Source organism: Eptesicus fuscus, chromosome 13 (assembly GCF_027574615.1).
Source record: "Eptesicus fuscus isolate TK198812 chromosome 13, DD_ASM_mEF_20220401, whole genome shotgun sequence".
NCBI classification, from domain to species: domain Eukaryota; kingdom Metazoa; phylum Chordata; class Mammalia; order Chiroptera; family Vespertilionidae; genus Eptesicus; species Eptesicus fuscus.
In genome coordinates, this window is record NC_072485.1 from 65,483,386 (window position 1) to 65,500,511 (window position 17,126).

Genomic DNA, 17,126 nt, shown 5'->3' on the forward strand with positions numbered 1-17,126 from the left:
GGGTGGGAGACTGGGCTGCAAGAAAGGCCTCAGACCTGACATGACATCGGAAGTTTTGCCCACATGGGCAGCCAGGTCCTAAAGGGGGAAGCCAATGGTAATAGAGGATGGGGTAGGGGCTAAACCACAAATAATCCTCAACCCCAGTCTTCTTGTTTCCGCTCTCAGACACCCCTGAGCTCAACCAAAGCATGCACAAACTAGAAAGAACACACTGGAAGCTTGGGTCACCTCCCACCTTGCATTTCAGCCCAGAACTTGGCACCCAGCTCAGGCCATAGAGAAGGGGACTAGCCTCAAGGACTGACAGCTGCCAGCCCAGAGGCAGTACCCAGCTAGGTCAGTTACCACACTGCCCCTATGCCTCGGTTTCTCCTTATCACCAGGGGATTCTGTGAGGGGAATTGGGAAGCCAGATTCCTCAGGTGGCAGAAGTCCCTGAGTGGGGGCAGCAGGGATGTGAGCCTACATGCTGGTGGCTGTGATGGCCTTAAGAAGAACACTCATGCATGCCCTAGCCAGTTTCCTCAGTGGTTAGAGCATCAGCCTGAGGACTGAAGGGTCCTGGGTTCGATTCTGGTCAAGGGGGCACGTACCTCGGTTGCAGGGTCAATCCCTGGCCCCAGTTGGGGCATGCGCAGGAGGCAAACAATAGATGTGTCCCTCTCACATCGATGTTTCTGTCTCTCCCCCTCCCTTCCACTCTCTCTAAAAATCAGTGGAAAAAATATCCTCAGATGAGAATTAACCAAAAAGAAAAGAAAAACACTCACCCCATTGCAATATTTCGGGCAGGACTAGCTTGATCCATGTTGACACCCTATACTAGTAGGACAGGTGCTTGAGAAATGGCTGTGGACTGACAGCTGAACCCCTATTGTCGTTGTGGGGAGTACATGTACCCCTTGGGCTGCTTTTGGTTGTGAACCTGACTGTCTGAATGTGTGACAGCTGGGGGAGAGGAGCTAGGGGGAGGGGCCAAGGATGATGGGACCTGCAGCGGGAAGGGCTAAACCTAGAATCGCAGTCAGAACGTTGGGTGGACAACACTGTACCCAGGAGAGGGGAAATGGGGGAAAAAGGAAGAAACAGAGACAGGGGACAGACAAAACGATGGGATTAGGAGGGAGAGGGAAGGAGGGAGATAGAAGGGCTAAGAACCAGAGCACCAGTGAATCTGTGAGGATAAGCTAGAAACGAGAAAAACACACCAAGACATCTTTAGAGATGAAAAGAACGCTGTGTGAAAACCTGCCTTCCCATTGGTCTCCCTCATCAAGCCGTAGGTTTTGAAGGCAGGCACTGGCTTAAGTCATCTTTATGCCCTCTGTGCTTAGCACAGAGCGGACGTAAGGGCACTGTATTTGTTGAACAAATAAAGAAAATATTAAGAAAAAGCCTTAGCCAGTTTGGCTCAGTGGACAGAGCATCGGCCTGCGGACCTAAGGGTCCCGGGTTTGATTCTGGTCAAGGGCGGGTACCTCCATTGCAGGCTCCTCCCTGGCCCTGGTCGGGGCTCCTGCAGGAGGCAACCAATCCATATGCTTCTCTCACATCGATATTTCTCTCTGTCCTTCCCTCTCTTTTCCACTCTCTCTAAAAATCAATAGAAAAATATCCTCGGGTGAGGATTAAAAAAATAAAAAAAAGCCAAGGCAGGATTTTAAGCTAGGAGGGCAGAGACAGAGATAGTGGCTCTGAGCTTAGACTTGAGTCACAGAGACATGCTTTTGAACCTCAGGGCAGCCTTTCCTAACTGCACAACTTTGAGCAAGACTGAGTCTCTCCAAGTTGAGAGCTTACATATCAAGCTGTGGAGGATGAACATCTGTAAAGCTCTCAGCAGACCACCTGTGTAAGCTCCCAACACTGTTCGTTACTGTTATTACCGTCGTCAAGGCAAATATGCGAGACGGAGACGGGCATAAATGGATTGCATGAATAGCCTCCGGTTAATGGCTTTGCCCTCTAACGCTAGTGCCTGTCCACTCGAACTTCAGGTCTGGCTATGTGACTCGCCTGCTTTGGCTGATGGCACAATGGTAAACTTGATGCCAGCAGAGACACAGAGGTGTGAAAAAGACAGCCTGTTTCTGACTCCTTTCTTGCCAACTATTACAGCTGTGTCATAGAGCCCGGGGAAGATCAACCAAGTCCCGGCCAGATCAGTAAGACCACTCAGCCAACCCGAGGCTTGGCTGAAATAATAGTTGTTGTTTGCAGCCAGTCTTTGGGAATGACTTGTTACAAGGCAGTAGGTAGCTGACACAAGGGCATGGTTACCCTTGTTCTTTAAAATTGAAAGGCAAATGAGAGAGGAAGTCAGGATCTGCCAGGTTTTATTTGTAGAGTCTAGTGAACTAGAACCAGAGAAAGCGGCAAAACGTGGTTTTCAGGCGGGCAGCAGCAGGGAGAGCTGCAACTGGGCAAGCAGAGGCTTGAGGGGTAGGGATGGCCCTAGCCTGGCCCCTGCAGGTCTCAGGCCGTGGGGTCATACACCCGCCCCATGAAGATAGGGAGCCTGTGCTGCTGGTCCCAGAGCAGGAAGAGGAAGGGCTGCTGCACCTCAAAGATCAGCAGAGCGCGGGCCACCGAGATCGCGGAGGCCGCAACCGCCTCCACCCCGCTCTCCGTCAGCTCCAGCGCCGCCTGGTGTTTCATCGCAGAAACCTGGAGATCCGGGTCCTCTGTCAGCCCGCACAGGTTGAGATCGTAAGCAAAGTCAAAGAATTCTAGGGCATAACCAGAGAAAAATAATGAGTCAAAAACCAGCATGAAACCCTCAGCTGTCGGAGACATCTGTCCGGAATTTTCTGGCTTGGTCCCACATCCCAATCCTCTCTTCTTCCTCCTCGTTGCTTATCAAAATGTATTATCATACCTTCTGGTCCAGTTCCTGTGGTCCTCTGCCAGAAGGCCCATCTTCACACCAACTACCACTTTCTCTCAAGTGATGAGAAGCCTTGCCCCTTCCCCCCTCAAACCCCCCAAAAATGATGTCATTGCTTCTCTGTCAACAAGGACCTTGGAAGTAAGGAACTATATAGAAAGAGGTCATATGTTATCAAATGAGGTCATATACTAGGAATCAAGATTATCTTTTAGGAGGTCAAGTTCTTTAACAGAATATGAAGCGATATAGCTGGGAGTGAGGTCAAAGGTCAGGAAGTGAGGCCAAAGGTTAGGAAATGGAGCCTCTGTTGCCTCTCCTAAACTCAGAAGCCTCCAGTTACCCTCTTATCCCGAGTGCTTCTTGCACAATCTGTGGGATGGTTGAGTGTTATGAAATGTCTGTGGGGGAAGAGCATCCATGGCCCACCTACGTCACCTGTCACAGTGTCACAATGAACCATAGTGGAAACAGTCAAGAGAGCTGAAGACCTGGATTGGTGTTCTGGCTCACTTCTACCTAGCTCAAGGGATCTTGGCTAAGTTATGTAAACTTTCTGAGTCATTTCCTCATGATGTAATGAGATAATAGCAAATCCCTCTAACTTACAGGACTGAGGAACAACCTGAGATTATAGATGTACAAAGTATTCTAGAGAGTGCGAAGTGCATTTTAGGGGCTCCCTGCGTCCTGCCACGCTTTTCTCCTCTGATGATCGAGGAGCAACTCTGAGCTGCCAGGGCTCACCCAGTTTCTCCATGATTATCAACATGTCCTGGTTGCTCTTGAGTTTGAATCGGGGCAGCATCAGGAGAGTGGGCTGGAACTTGGTCATCTCCAGCTTCTTCATGACGGCCTTTAAGACAGAGGGGCTGAGAGCCTGCTCCATGTCTTGGAGACTGAGTTTCAAGTTCTGGGGTACCATGATCACCATGCTCAGGTTGTGGGAGAGCTGCAGTTGCCCCACCTGGAGAAATAAAGATGCACCTTATCAATCTTCCCACCCTCTGCTGTTGCAATCTGGACCATTTCAGCAAACAGCAGCCAGACTCGAGCTTCCAGGTTTCGCCATGAAATGGGGATGCCAGCTAGGTGAACAGTGCTGGTGAGGTGCACAAGAATGAGCACAAGTTTCTGATCACACAGGCTGAAGATGACTCTACCACTGATGAGCAATGTAATACAGGCAAGTGATTTGATCTTTGTGAACCCTGTTCCCTTCCTCTCAAGTGTGCATAGGGTACCATCAGAATTACCGGGTCAGTCCTTTGAAAGACTTGACGGCTCTGCAGGGCCTACGCGCGTAAGTATAAATCTCTTAGTGTGACATTCAAGATTTTGTACAAGCGGGCCCTAGCTGACCTTCCCAGTTTGCCATTAGAGGGACTTTCACTGATGGCCAGACAAAAATATAAGAAAAGTGCAGGACTCGTGGGTCTAATATAGTGGTTCTCAACCCAGTGTGAATTTGCCCCGAGTGGACATTTGGCAATATCTGGAGACATTTTGATTGTCATAGCTAGAGGAGGGGGTAGAAGCCAGGGATGATGCTAAATCCTACAATGCCAGGGTAGCACCTCATAACAAAGGATTATCCAACCCAAAATGTCAATAGTGCCAAGGGTGACACCTTAGATGAATAGGATGTAAGAGAATATCATTAAAGGGCATGTGGTTGAGGTTGAAAGATGGATGAGAAGAATCTAGACTGCGGAATTCAATTGAGCAATGAAGAAATGAACGGAAACCAGCCAATTGTTGGAATTTGAAAATATGGCCCAGAAGAAGCAGGATGTAAATTGCTATTGACTGAGGATCATGGACATGGGGTCCCTGTTGATGGAGGCTTCAACTAGGGTGGGATCATTGGAGCAGTACGCACCCTGTGGATGGATCTCGAGTCTCTGACTAAAAAGTACCATGTTATGGCCTTAAATTTCCAAGCCAGTAACCTGAACATTCCTGAGCTGGTAACTCTAATCCCCTTAGTTGGATGAATACTCTTTAAGTCCCAGGAAGATTCAGAATTAAGTATGGAAAGGACAAAGAAAACCAACTTCATAATATTCACACCAGATGGTAAGTTCAGGATAATCTTAAGAAAATCAGACACACTAGTTTTATACTTCTAAGCAAAAAGGTATAGGGCCCAGCCGGCGTGGCTCAGCGGTTGAGTGTTGACTTGTGAACCAGGAGGTCATGGTTCAATTCCCGGTCAGGGCATATGTCCAGGTTGCAGGCTCCATCCCCAATGGGGGGCAGGCAGGAGGCAGCTGATCCAGGGTTCTCTCTCATTATTGATGTTTCTCTCTCTCTCTTCCTCTCCCTTCCTCTCTGAAATAAATAAAAAATATATATTTTAAAAAAGGTATAGGATCATTTCATTAACTTTGAGAACAATGTTGAGATGTTGGGGTTAAAACTGATTTACTCTTTAAATTTAGTTTTCAGGTCACAGGTGTTTGGAAGATGTGGCCAAGCAGGGCTGTAATTCTGCCCTGTCGGGTATATGGTATACTTAAAAAAAAAAAAAGTATATTTATTTATAAAGTATACCCAATAAGCTTGAAGTGCTTATGGGAATATTAATTAACCGTATTTGTAACCATGTTTGTAAACGGAACAAATGGTTTATAGAAGTTTAATCTGTTAGAAGTGACTCGATTAAAGAATAATCTTTGAGCTGACACCTGAATGAGCAGAAGGCACAGTTATGTGAAAATCTGAGTGAAGAGGGACGAGGCAGGCAGAGAGAACGCTAAGGCCAGCTCCCAAGGAGGAAACAAGCCCGGCGTGTTCCAGGACACATCCTCTACTTCTCGCCTGGAACTGAATCACTGGGTGTCTCCCACTGTTTTCTATCCAATAGGTCTGTGTCTTGATGTCCTAACAAGGCAGAAACATCTGATCCCTGGGCATGAGGCATTTTATTAATTAGAATCCTCTGGGCTCCATATTTCTTGTCCCCTCCCCCCTCCCCCCCCCCCCCCCCCCCGTCCACCGAAATGATACTGTTCAATTTCTGCTAAGGAACTTAAGCCACTAAACACATGTGCACACAATACCACATGTATATACATTCAGCTATACCTATACATGTGCACACATATATGCATGCTGCACATGCATGCATACATCAGATGCACAGGACAGAAACACGACTCACTTTTTGCCATTTGATGGAGTAGAGATGAATGAAGAAACTTTAGAATCCTGCTTTCCAACCTAAAATATACAATGCCTGCCTCGCCCAGGCTGCAGTAGGAAGAAAGAGAAAAGGCAGGGTGGAAATACAGAGGGAAGAAGGAGAAATTAGTAAGGGTGCACCCCAAACAAATGGGGCCGTAGCAGAAAAGAAATCAGGACACATAAGAGGCACTGAAACAGGTGTAGGGAGAGGCAAGGACTGACCTTGGCCTTCAACATAGGGTCAGTGAAATGGGCCACCGGGTACTTCTTGCTGGTCATCATGGGCACTTTCATCTTTGAGGATTTCAAGTAAAAGGACTCCCTCCTGGTTTTTTTGTGATCGAATGTTGTCTTCCACTTGGCTAGAGGGAAGAGAGAGGGGGACAGTTACTCTCATACAGGTGGGGAAAGGATATAGAGCTGAAATCCCGGTAAGCAAAGGGTAAGACAGGTACAATGGGATCCAGGCATGGAATGTGGGGTCTGGTGGGCTTTGAAGCCAGGCGGGGAGGAAGGATTCAGGATGGGAAGATGACCTGGTCCAGGGCCCCCTTACCACTTAGATAGATAGCATTGAGGAGGACAAGGCGGGTGTCGGAGGGCAGGCTGTCCAGCAGAGAGTTGATCTTGTGGTTGGTGTTCTCCGCCACCCAGCTGTTGATGAGCTCCAAGTTGGCATCACTGTCATTTCCCAGGGGTCTGGGGGTGCCATACAGGTACTGAGAGGCGTTCACAAAGGCGTCCCTTATAGCCAGGTCTGGTGGGGGATGCAGGTCAAGAGAAGGAGGCATGAGTCCCAGAACATTCTCCCTGCTTCCAAGAGCAGGTTTTGAGAGGGGGTGTGTTTCCCGTCAATCTTTGTGCTCACTCCAATGAACACAGTATGTTGGAGCAGGGGTCCAGGCCACTCCTCTCGTACAGATGTGACAATGAGGCCCAGAGAAGGTAACCCTGAACTCGGAGCAGAACTCATCCCAGGCCCCACCTGCCTCTGCTTGCCACGTGAGCTTGGCTGGCAAGGTACTTTGGAACTTCCGTTTGCCTGTATTTTCTCTCCCTTCTTTTCTTAATTCAAGAGGCAATAGAGTCTGCTTCCCAGCCTCAGCAAAAGTTTGTAATTAGACTTCCTGGCTTTGGCGCTCCAAAGCCCAGTTCCACTAAAGAAAACAGTGTCTGAAAGAGGAACTTTTCCTGGACTAAACAACTGATAATGAATGCAGTTGTATTTACCACCAACCCAGCAAAACAGAGGATCAAATTGATTTATAGTAAATAAGTAAATACAATGTTACTCGAATGCCACATTTTCCCATCTCTAAAAAGAGGGTGTCCCCACCCCCACTTTTTCTGCATTTTCTCAGTTTCTACGATGAATAAGTATTGTTTTCATCCATTAAAAAAAAAAAAAAAAAAAGCCAGAGTGTCACCCTGGCCCATGTGGCTCAGTTGGTTGGGTGTCATCCCCGTGCACCGAAAGGTTGCTGGTTCGGCTGGTTCGATTCCCGGTCAGGGCACATGCCCAGGTTGTGGGCTCAATCCCTGGTAGGGGGCATGCAGGAGGCAACCCATTGATGTTTCTCACATCAATGTTTTTTTTCTCTCTCTCCCTCTATCCTCCTCTCTCTGTTAAAAAAAAAAAAAAAAAAGTAAAGAGAGGGTCAGACTACATCTATAATTTTCAAACCTTCTCAAACAGCAGAGCTGTGTTTTCAAATAATGTCATGTCTGAAGCCCACAATATAAAAGGGCTGCGGTTGAGGCTGGGCAGGAGCTTAGAGCCCAGTTGGCTCTAGGTCCCTCTCACAGGAAGTGGCACCCCCACCCCACCCTGCCTCCCTGATCCTCATTCCCACTGTGACTTCTGAAGGAGCTCTGCAGAACCCTAGGGCTCTGTGGACCAAACCTTGAAAAAAAAAAAAAAAAGAAGCATTTGATCATGTTGGAAGTTTATTGCTCTTATTACCTACTTATTCATCTAACACATGTAAATGACAACAAATTCATATAATATAAATAAAGTACAGACAAGAGGGCCCAGGATTCCCCTGACCCAGATTAGCAACCATTTTTTTTTTTTTTTTTGCCTATTTTATGTCTATAGCTCTCTAGTCCTATCTATTTATGAACTCTTATTCTAAACGGAGTTGATGAAGGCAAATGGCTTACCCAAGATCTCACCATGGGGACTCTCTGTCTGCTGAAGCCCTCACCTGCTCTGCAGTCCATCCTGGATGTTCTAGCTCTAACATTCCCACTGTCCTTTACCCCAGTGCTGGGTCCCCCTCAGCATGCCCTCAGGACCCCGCCCAGCAGCTGTCCCCCTGCCCGGCACTCACCGGGGCTGTGGAAGATCTGAGAGACTGAAGTGAAGCCTTTGGATGTGAAGGCCTTCAGGGCCTGGTGGACACAGGAGAAGTTCTCAGGGTAGGAGAGGACGGTCTCCAGGTTCTTCTTGGTGCTGTTCCCGGCCCCTACAACAAAAGGCAGAGACGAGGGCCAACTGCAGGAGGTGCGGGGGAGCCACTATCAGGACCACTTTGGAGGGACCAGCTGGAATGGGGGGGTCATTGACTGCTAAAAGGGGATCACGTATCACCAGAGCTGGAAGCATGGAGTCAGGAGACAGTACAAAAATCAGAAAGAGAGAGGTGGGGGGGATTATGAATAATCACGGTTAGGCTTTTCCAGGGCTGCAAATACTCTCCTCCCCTATTTTCTACCTAATTTTTATCCCACTCATCATTCAAAGCCTGCTGCCTGTTCTACATGAACTAGTATTTAGTTGGTTTAGGTTTACAAGGGTTCACCATATAGGCAGGGATACTAGATGACTATTAGGAGACATCAGCCCTGGCTGGGTAGTTCGGTTGGTTAGAGCGTCATCCTGATATGCCAAGGTTGTGGGTTTGACCCCAGGTTGGGTGTGCATGGGAGGCAACCAGTCAATGCTTCTCTCTCTCTCTCTCTCTCTCTCTCTCTCTCTCTCTCTCTCCCTCTCCCTCTCTAAAATCAATTAAACAAAGAAAAAAGAAATTAACCCAAACCAATCAACTGAAATGTGCCTTCCAAGGGGCATTTGGCAGTGTCTGAAGATACTCTGGTGTCTTAACTGGAGGGATGCTACTGGCATCTAGCGGGTAGAGGTTAGGGGTGTTAGGATTCTGGGATTCCGTTCTTATATATGCTCACTCTGTCTCTCGAAGCCTTCCTGGAATTTCCCCCTTAGAGTGACAGTTCTGTCCTCACTGCTTATAGCAATTTGTTTGTGTCACTCCTAGGGTAATTAACCTGTGGCACCTGACAGTAATCCTTCAGGAAGGCAGGGGGATTAGCCTTTTTTGACTTCCCATCAAGCCAGGCGCTGGGCTATCTACTTAATTTTAGGAGGTAAGTACAACTATCTCCATTTTACACATGAGGACTCAGGCTCAGAGATGTTCAGTAATCTGCCCAAGGTCACACAGTTAGGAATCCCAGAATCCTAACACCCCAAACCTCTCCCCACTAGATGCCAGCAGCATCCCCCCATTATCACAATTCTACTCTACTTCTATCTCTTACGGTTTCATCTCAATTATTGTCTGAACTTGAACCATAGTTAATGGCTGGGACCTTGTTTTATATGTTCTTGTATAGTCCATAGGGTTTTTATAAGCAATAGTGCCTATTAAATCATTGTTACATGGAAGTTCAAGAATAAAAACATTACACACACACACCCCCACACACACTCCATTGCAACCCATTTTTATAGCTTCCTCACTGAGGCATAGCTTTGTAGGTGTCTGCGTTGGGGACCCTCATGGGAGAGTTCGACATATAATCCAGGGAGAACTCAGTCAGGTTCTTACCAAGCAGGATCTGAGTGAGCAGGCTGGCGATGCTGAAAGGTGAGAAGATCATATTGGTCTCGTCCTTCTTCACCGATGAGAAGGCGTGGTAGAGTTTCACGGAGAAATCCAGCAAAGCCTCCCCCAACATGGTCTCCGCTGAAGGATTCTCCAAGTCAGGGCAGTGGGTCTCGGGCTCTGGGCAGGGGGGCCCAGTAGTGGGCAGGGTGGTTGGGTCGATAGGTTGAGTGGTTGACTCGAAGCAGAGCTGGGAGGTGGGGTGCAAAGTGCCATTCTCTCTTAGGATAGTTGCGTTGGTTGTTGGCATGGTGGAAGAGCCCACGGTGGGCTGAGTGGATTGAATCTCGGAGGTCTCTTTCTCTGAGATGTTTTCATTGATTTCCCATGTCTGGTTGTTTGAATCCGTGAGGCTGAAGCTGGTACCATTAGGATTTGAGGAGGCTCTATCCTGTGGTTCAAGAAACTGTGTCTCATTTTTCTATGAGGCAAAGTCCCCTCAAACAATGAAAGTGGGAAGAGAAGGTGGGGATGTGGACAATATTTTGTACCCAAGATAATTTCTGAAAAGGCCTGGTGGGTGAGGGGCCTGCCCTGGAGCCGTGGCCACGGATTCCTCCAGAATAGGGGACAAGGCAGCGATGGGTGGGGTGTGGGCAGGGATTTCTCTGCAGAAAATGCAGAGCAGGCAGGGACTCTGTCACCGCTGACCAATTACTGCCATATAGGAAGTTGTTTCCCAAACTTTGGAGCTGAGTGTCAGCAGCCACTTATCTGTGTTCTTGAAATAAATAAATATATCTGCCTGTCTTGGCTCACCTACCTGCCCAGTATAGACATTTGAGCTTGTGGCCTTTGCTTTAGAACAGTGGTTTTTTTAAATTGTGGATTGCAACCCATTAGTGGGTATTGAAAATAATTGGCATTCCAAAAGGAAGGAAGGAAGGAAGGAAGGAAGGAAGGAAGGAAGGAAGGAAGAGGGAAGGAAGGAAGGTAGGAGGAAGAAAGGAAGGAAAGGGGGTCGGGGGCGGGGGGAGAAATAGTATAGACTAGTGGCTCTCAATCAGAGACCATTTTGACCCCAGAGGAACTGTGGCAATGTCTGGAGGCACCTTTGGTTGTCATATAGGAGAGAAGAGGATGGGGGAAGGGCGGAGATGCTACTGGCATCTAGTGGGTGAGGCCAGGCTCACAGCAGAACATCCTACAATGCACAGGACAGCCCTTCATACCCAGGAATTATCCAGCCCCAAATGCTGTTTGTTCTGGGTTGAGAAGCCATGTACTTATTATCCCCATTTCACTGATAAAAGAAACTGATGCTGAGCCATACTAAGTAACTGGTCCAGGGTCTTGCAGGAGCTGGAGGAAAAACTAGGAGCCAACCTGCAGTCTGATTCCGGGTGATCCCTGCGCATCACCAAGGACACTGCGGGTGCCTCCTTCCACACACAGGGACACACAGGCCAGAGCAAGCATCCACCTTGCTTTCCCCGGACCTCCCCGACCACTGCGACCTCTCACCGATTCACACCCATCCAGGGGTGTCTGCTACCACTTGGCTTCACAGGCCCAGCCTCGGGAGAACCTGTGTCTCCGCTGCAAACCCACAGCTCAGTGTCCGCAACAACCCTTGCTTTTACGTCGCAGAATGCTGTCCATTTCCTTGCCCTGCTTGGTCCTCCTTTATTCTCCACTTTATAAATTAGAGCAGGAGGGCGCCAGGAAGTGACTTGCTCAAGGCCACCAGGCTGGAGCCCAGCGGGTCAGGTTTCCAACCTGTGTCCCGCTGAGTCTCCAGCTCTTTCCAGTCTCTCTAGGAATGGAGCTGCACGGATCACATTGCATGATCCCAAGAGGAGCTCTCCTCATTCTCCGGGGCCTGAAGGGTTAATCCTAGGCACCCCTCCATTCCCATCCCATGAAGGGCCACTCACCCCAGCCAGCAGCAGCAGCAGCAGGAGGGTCAGCGGGGTCAACCTGGAAGCCATCTGGGAGGCGATGTCCGCCTGGACCTGCGGAGCCAGCCAGCGTCAGGGCCGGCTTCGAGGAGGCGTGGGGCCCACCCCCGGGCCCGCCCCCATTCCATTCCGGGCCCTTCCCCGCCACCTTCTCCCAGGCTCCTCCCTCTGTTTTGTTTTTCCCAAAACCGCTTCCCTTTCCCGGCACCGGCTGGCTCAGCCTCCCCCTCCCTCCCCCCAGCCTCCCCCAGGCCCGGGTCTCCGTCCATCTGTTCCATCCTGGGGGTCCTGCTTTAGCCAAACAATGAGGCCAGAGGCTGGGGGAGGAGGGGAGGTCCAGAGGGGGCTGCCCAGGAGGGGAAGAGAAGGGGGAGGCAGAAGTCTCTAGGGGAACCAGGTCTGTAGAGACTGCAGAGATAAAGGGGGGGGGGGCAGAAACTGGGGGAGGGGGAAAAGGGAGATGAGAAGACCCCTTCCCAACCCCCCCCCCCTCCTCCCCAAGAACCAAACCTGCTCCCCAACTCCTGGTCACCGGGCGCCTTTAGTGCAGACTGAGTGGATAGTCGCACGGGGTCAGGGAGGGTGGGGTGTGTATGTGAGTGTGGGGGGGTCGGTCTTCGCTATTGGCTGGCCCAGGACACAGCCCAGTTACAAATTAAGGATGATTGATCGCTGGTGTGAGTTCCCGTAAATCACATTGGGAGAGGTCGCTTGGTGGGCTTTGGGGGCTGGAGCAGGGATTTAGCCTGAAGCCCTTTAGGAGCTGGAAGCAGGGAAGTTTGGGTGCAGCTCTGAGCTTTACACAAGGAAGCTTACCCCCTCCACCTTCGTGGGTCACCATAAAAGCAGCACAGACACACATTGCTCCACAGTTTCCAGGCAAGCAGAGTTGCTCATCTCAGCTGAACTTCCAAGTAACCCCTTGGAAATTGGCCCCTTTGTGACCATTTGATAGTTAAATGAGCTTATTTGCTAAATCTGGCAACCATGCATGCCTCCTCTGAAGAACAAGGCCCTCTCTGGTGACCGGATACCGCTCGCATGGTCTATGACTGTCTCACTGCTGGGCCTGTCAGGAAAGTTGGCTGTTAGCACCACAAGTGCTTCTCTAAGGGACTGACAGGGGCAGAAACGGGAGAGAATATTTGTATGTCACCTTGGGGGGCGGAGGGAGGGGCTTGGAAAAGACCTATGAAGACTCTGCACCTGCTTTGCGGGAACTTCATTTCCTGTGGCCACTTGGGAACCTCCTTACATGGTGGGTAAGCTCCTTCACATCAGTGCCAGAAATAAAACGGAGTCACTCTAGTCAAGCTGCTGAATTACCAAGATCAAGAAGGCTGAGGCATGAGTCTACTCTCGTTTTAACTAACCTGGGGACTTAAACTTTTGAATTTGCCAGTCCTGTGTCAATGCCTGAATACACGCCAAACCTCTGATTGCCCCCCCTCCAAGAGGACTCATGTGTGTAGACCACCTGGCATCCATCATCCTGAGTCTGACCGATAGCCTTCCTGGACCAATCCTAGGGCTAAGAGTGCAGGATGGATTATTTTCAAGAAGGCTCTTCTTACTATAAGAACACTTAACTGCTCTTTCTTCTTTGGAACACTTCTGCGGTTTTGCCTACCTGTGTTGCCCGTGTGCAAACTCAAAGGCCCTTGAATAAACCTTTATCACTTATTTCTAGCCAAAGCCTCCAGACCCTTTTTGAGTTCATATGGCACATGGTTGGAGCAGCTGCACACACAATATCACTTCTCTATCCCAGGACCCAACTGAGATCACAACCTACTTCTTTGATCTCACACTGAGATACATTTGGGTTGACCCCCTCACTGCACACTGGTTCCAACTGAGGGCCTCAAAAGCACATTGAGCTTGTGAGTTCTGGGAAGTAGGTCAGACAAACAAAAAGAAGGTGGTGGAAAACCACCTCACTCATCCTCTCCTTAATTCTCATGACACCTATGAAGTGGGTGCTAATATTAATCCTACCTTAAATGAGAGAGAGAGAGAGAGAGAGAGAGAGAGAGAGAGAGAGAGAGAGAGAGAGAGAGAGACTCATAGAATTTAACTGACTCAGCCAACATAGTTAGTAAGTGACAGGGCCAAAATATGGACCGAGTCTTTTGACCCTATACATTACTGGCATATACCAAGGCTAGACTGAAACAGGCAGGAGACTGAGCATCCTCTGCCCAGCTGCAGGACTCTGATGCTCTGTGGACCAAAGTCTCAGGTGGACAAGGCCCGGTGGAGAGGTTTTCCAGCCTGAGCGTCCTTCAGCCATCTCAGCTCTCTGGCCAAAGCCATCCCTGCACTCTGCACGTTCAGCGCTGTGTGTGCTCTGTGAAGACTTTCCTGCCTGAAGAGCTGGAGCTGGAGCTGAATCTGAAGCTCTCCCTGGCTTTTCCCTAACAGAATGGCCAGAGGTTGACTTAATTGTGGTGTTTGGAGAATTCCTCCCTAGCGTGGGTGTTCAGACAGTCGGTCAGCTTAGGGCTGTGACTTCGGTCCTTCCCCCAGCCCTGGGGGCAGGTCTAGGTTGTTTGTGCCATGAGAACCCTCTCTTCTGGTGGGTGAGGAGGGATGAGCCTGCAGGGACGTCTTCCCCATGTTTTATTTGTACAGGGCTTCTCCCTGCTGTGGGTTTTCTGGTATTGGATGAAGTTTAAGTTCTCACTAAAGCTCTTTCTGAACTCAGAACATTTTATCAGGTTTTTCTCTCAGGCAGGTCCTCAGATACTAAAGGTTCCAGTTGCTATGGGTGAACACTTCCGCACAATCAATATACCTATACTTTCTCCTCTGAAGAAAAATTATACAAAAACTTGGGAATAAGGCAGAAGGATCAGGGTTAGCTGATTCTCACAACACAGAGAATCATTCAAGTGATAATTTTCTCAGTTCTCCCACAGAAAGTACCACTCTAGTACCACTCTAGACGCAGAAAGATGCTGATTGATTACAAAGAATGCCTTGGGCATTAGGGCTCCATCCTCTTTTCAGAAACCCGGCTGCAAAATACTATTGGAGGGGAATAAAATTTTCTTTAACTTCTTACAGGTGTACGGTTTCAATGAAATAAGATGAAGAAATTCTAGAGCTCTGCTGAACAATATTGCACCTTTGGTCCACAATAATGTGCAAATAAAATCTGTTCAGAGGATAAATCTCATGTTGTGTTCTCATGAAGGTAAAATAAAATAGTCCCTTTTCTTTTCATCTTCCCTCAGTCTTCTGGTAGGAGATGGGTGGGGATGAGAGACAAAGACAGGAATTAGATCCAAATAATTGTTCAGACACAAACACACAGAACCTCAAACTCACAATGTATTTGTAGACCCTGGAAGGCCAAGGAATACAGAACTTTTCTGGGTAGACAGAAACAAGGGATGAGTCTTTACAGGTGTTTTAAATAGGCTCATTTCTTTCATTCTAAGGAATTTTTATATTACTCTGTCAAAGTTGTCACTGCAATATCATGTATATATTTTGTCAAAATTTTCAGACAACCCAGACATTTATAAAATGAAAAGATATTCTAGATACAACTGCTGGTAACAGTTGTAAATGTGTTTTTTCCAGACCTCCTCTTTATTTATTTTTATTTTTTTCTATCTCTCTCTCCCTCTCCCTTTCTCTCTGAAATCAATCAGACCTCCTCTTTATTTATAAAAATACAGAATTTTATAGATCTTTCCCAAACACATAATTATTACTCTTCCATATTTCTTTTCTTAATTAAGTGTCAGAGCATTGTTCTATCTCATTCTTCCTAACAGCTGCATATTATTCCATTGTATTGTTGTTACCACAATCTATTTTTTTGATCTCACACTGAGATACATTTGGGTTGACCCCCAAACCCCTAACTGCACACTGGTCCCAAAAGGCTCCCTCTTGTCTGCCCACTTTTACACTTCTCGCTCAGCAGCTTACCTGGGTTCCCTGCCACATTTCTGTCTTTGACCTTTGCCTCCAACTCTCTGTTGCCACCTCTTTGGATAGAAAACCCAGGTTTGGACTATTTACTCAGCTGTGAATTTAGTCCTCTTCAGATCGTAAGTTCTTGTTTTGAATTTTGTTTTGAGATATCTCTATCTCTATCTCTATCTCTATCTCTATCTCTATCTCTATCTACATCTACATCTACATCTATATCTATATTTATATCTATATCTATATCATATATCTATATCTATATCTATACCTATATTATCTATATCTATATCTATATCTATATCTATCCTTATCTATCTGCTATCTATCTACTTATATATAGAGAAAGACGAAGGTAAGCATTTATTCTAGTAAGGTCTTCAACTAATTGGGTTGAGGCCCATCCACATTATTGAGGGCAATCTGCTTTACTCAATGTCCACTGATTTATACATGTACATGTATATATGGATGTACACACACACATCCTGTTGGTTCTGTTTTTCTGGATAACCCTAATGCAGACCTAAACTGAAGGCTCACTATTATGTGCTGCTTTGACAGCTGGTAAAACGAGGAGAGACGTGAATGGCCTAACTTCAAGTCCCCTCCCCACTCTGCTTCCTCAGATCAGGTCCTGTAGCCAAATAACTCTCCTTATCAAGGAGACCAGGCAGAGTTCCCACTTACTCTGAGTAGTGGGTTTCGGTTCCCTGTCAGCCTGCAGAATTATTCAAACAAGTCAACCACATACTACGTCCTCCCATGGGAACCAGGGGGCACCGCATCCTCTTTGTACTGGAAAGGCTGAGCCCCAGAGCCCATGGTTGCTCGCTCTGTTCCTGAGTGCAACTCCGTGTGGCCCTGTGTGGCATGTGATGTCCTCCTCCTTCAGGATGGGAGCATATGTGAGCAATCACCAGCTGTTATCTTGTCTGTCCAGTGTTAGGTGCCATGGGTTCAGCCACCCCCCTAACTATAGGGCAGGAATCCCTCCCTCAGCAATGGGATGAATAAGAGGTGTTTAAAACAAGAAGTTACTATTCCATCAAATTCTCCCAACACCTGGGGTTGTCATAATGTAAACTTTTAGCCAATCTATTAATGTCTCATTATGGTCTTAATTTTTATTTCGTTGATTACTCATGAGATTGAACACCGTTTCATGCTTATTGTCTATTTGTGTTTTTCTTTGGTAGCGTTCTGGTGAAAACAAAATGCAGTTCTGTTTAGCTCCTCTGGGAAGCTGACTCCCCAGGACGCAGGGCTTGGCAAAAGCAGGCTGTGGGCCAA

General features: G+C 47.9%; 1 protein-coding gene across 1 annotated transcript; it reads right to left on the bottom strand.

Annotated features, from left to right (window-relative positions):
• Window positions 1–2,322: 2,322 nt before the first annotated feature.
• Window positions 2,323–12,463, bottom strand: SERPING1 (serpin family G member 1). Its single transcript, XM_028136206.2, has 8 exons — window positions 12,399–12,463; window positions 11,865–11,942; window positions 9,931–10,378; window positions 8,416–8,550; window positions 6,636–6,836; window positions 6,302–6,441; window positions 3,638–3,857; window positions 2,323–2,732 (listed from the first exon to the last, which is right to left on the bottom strand). Exons 2-8 carry the CDS (start codon window positions 11,916–11,918, stop codon window positions 2,479–2,481), a joined length of 1,452 nt encoding a protein of 483 aa, XP_027992007.2. The 5' UTR covers window positions 11,919–11,942; window positions 12,399–12,463; the 3' UTR covers window positions 2,323–2,478.
• Window positions 12,464–17,126: the final 4,663 nt, after the last annotated feature.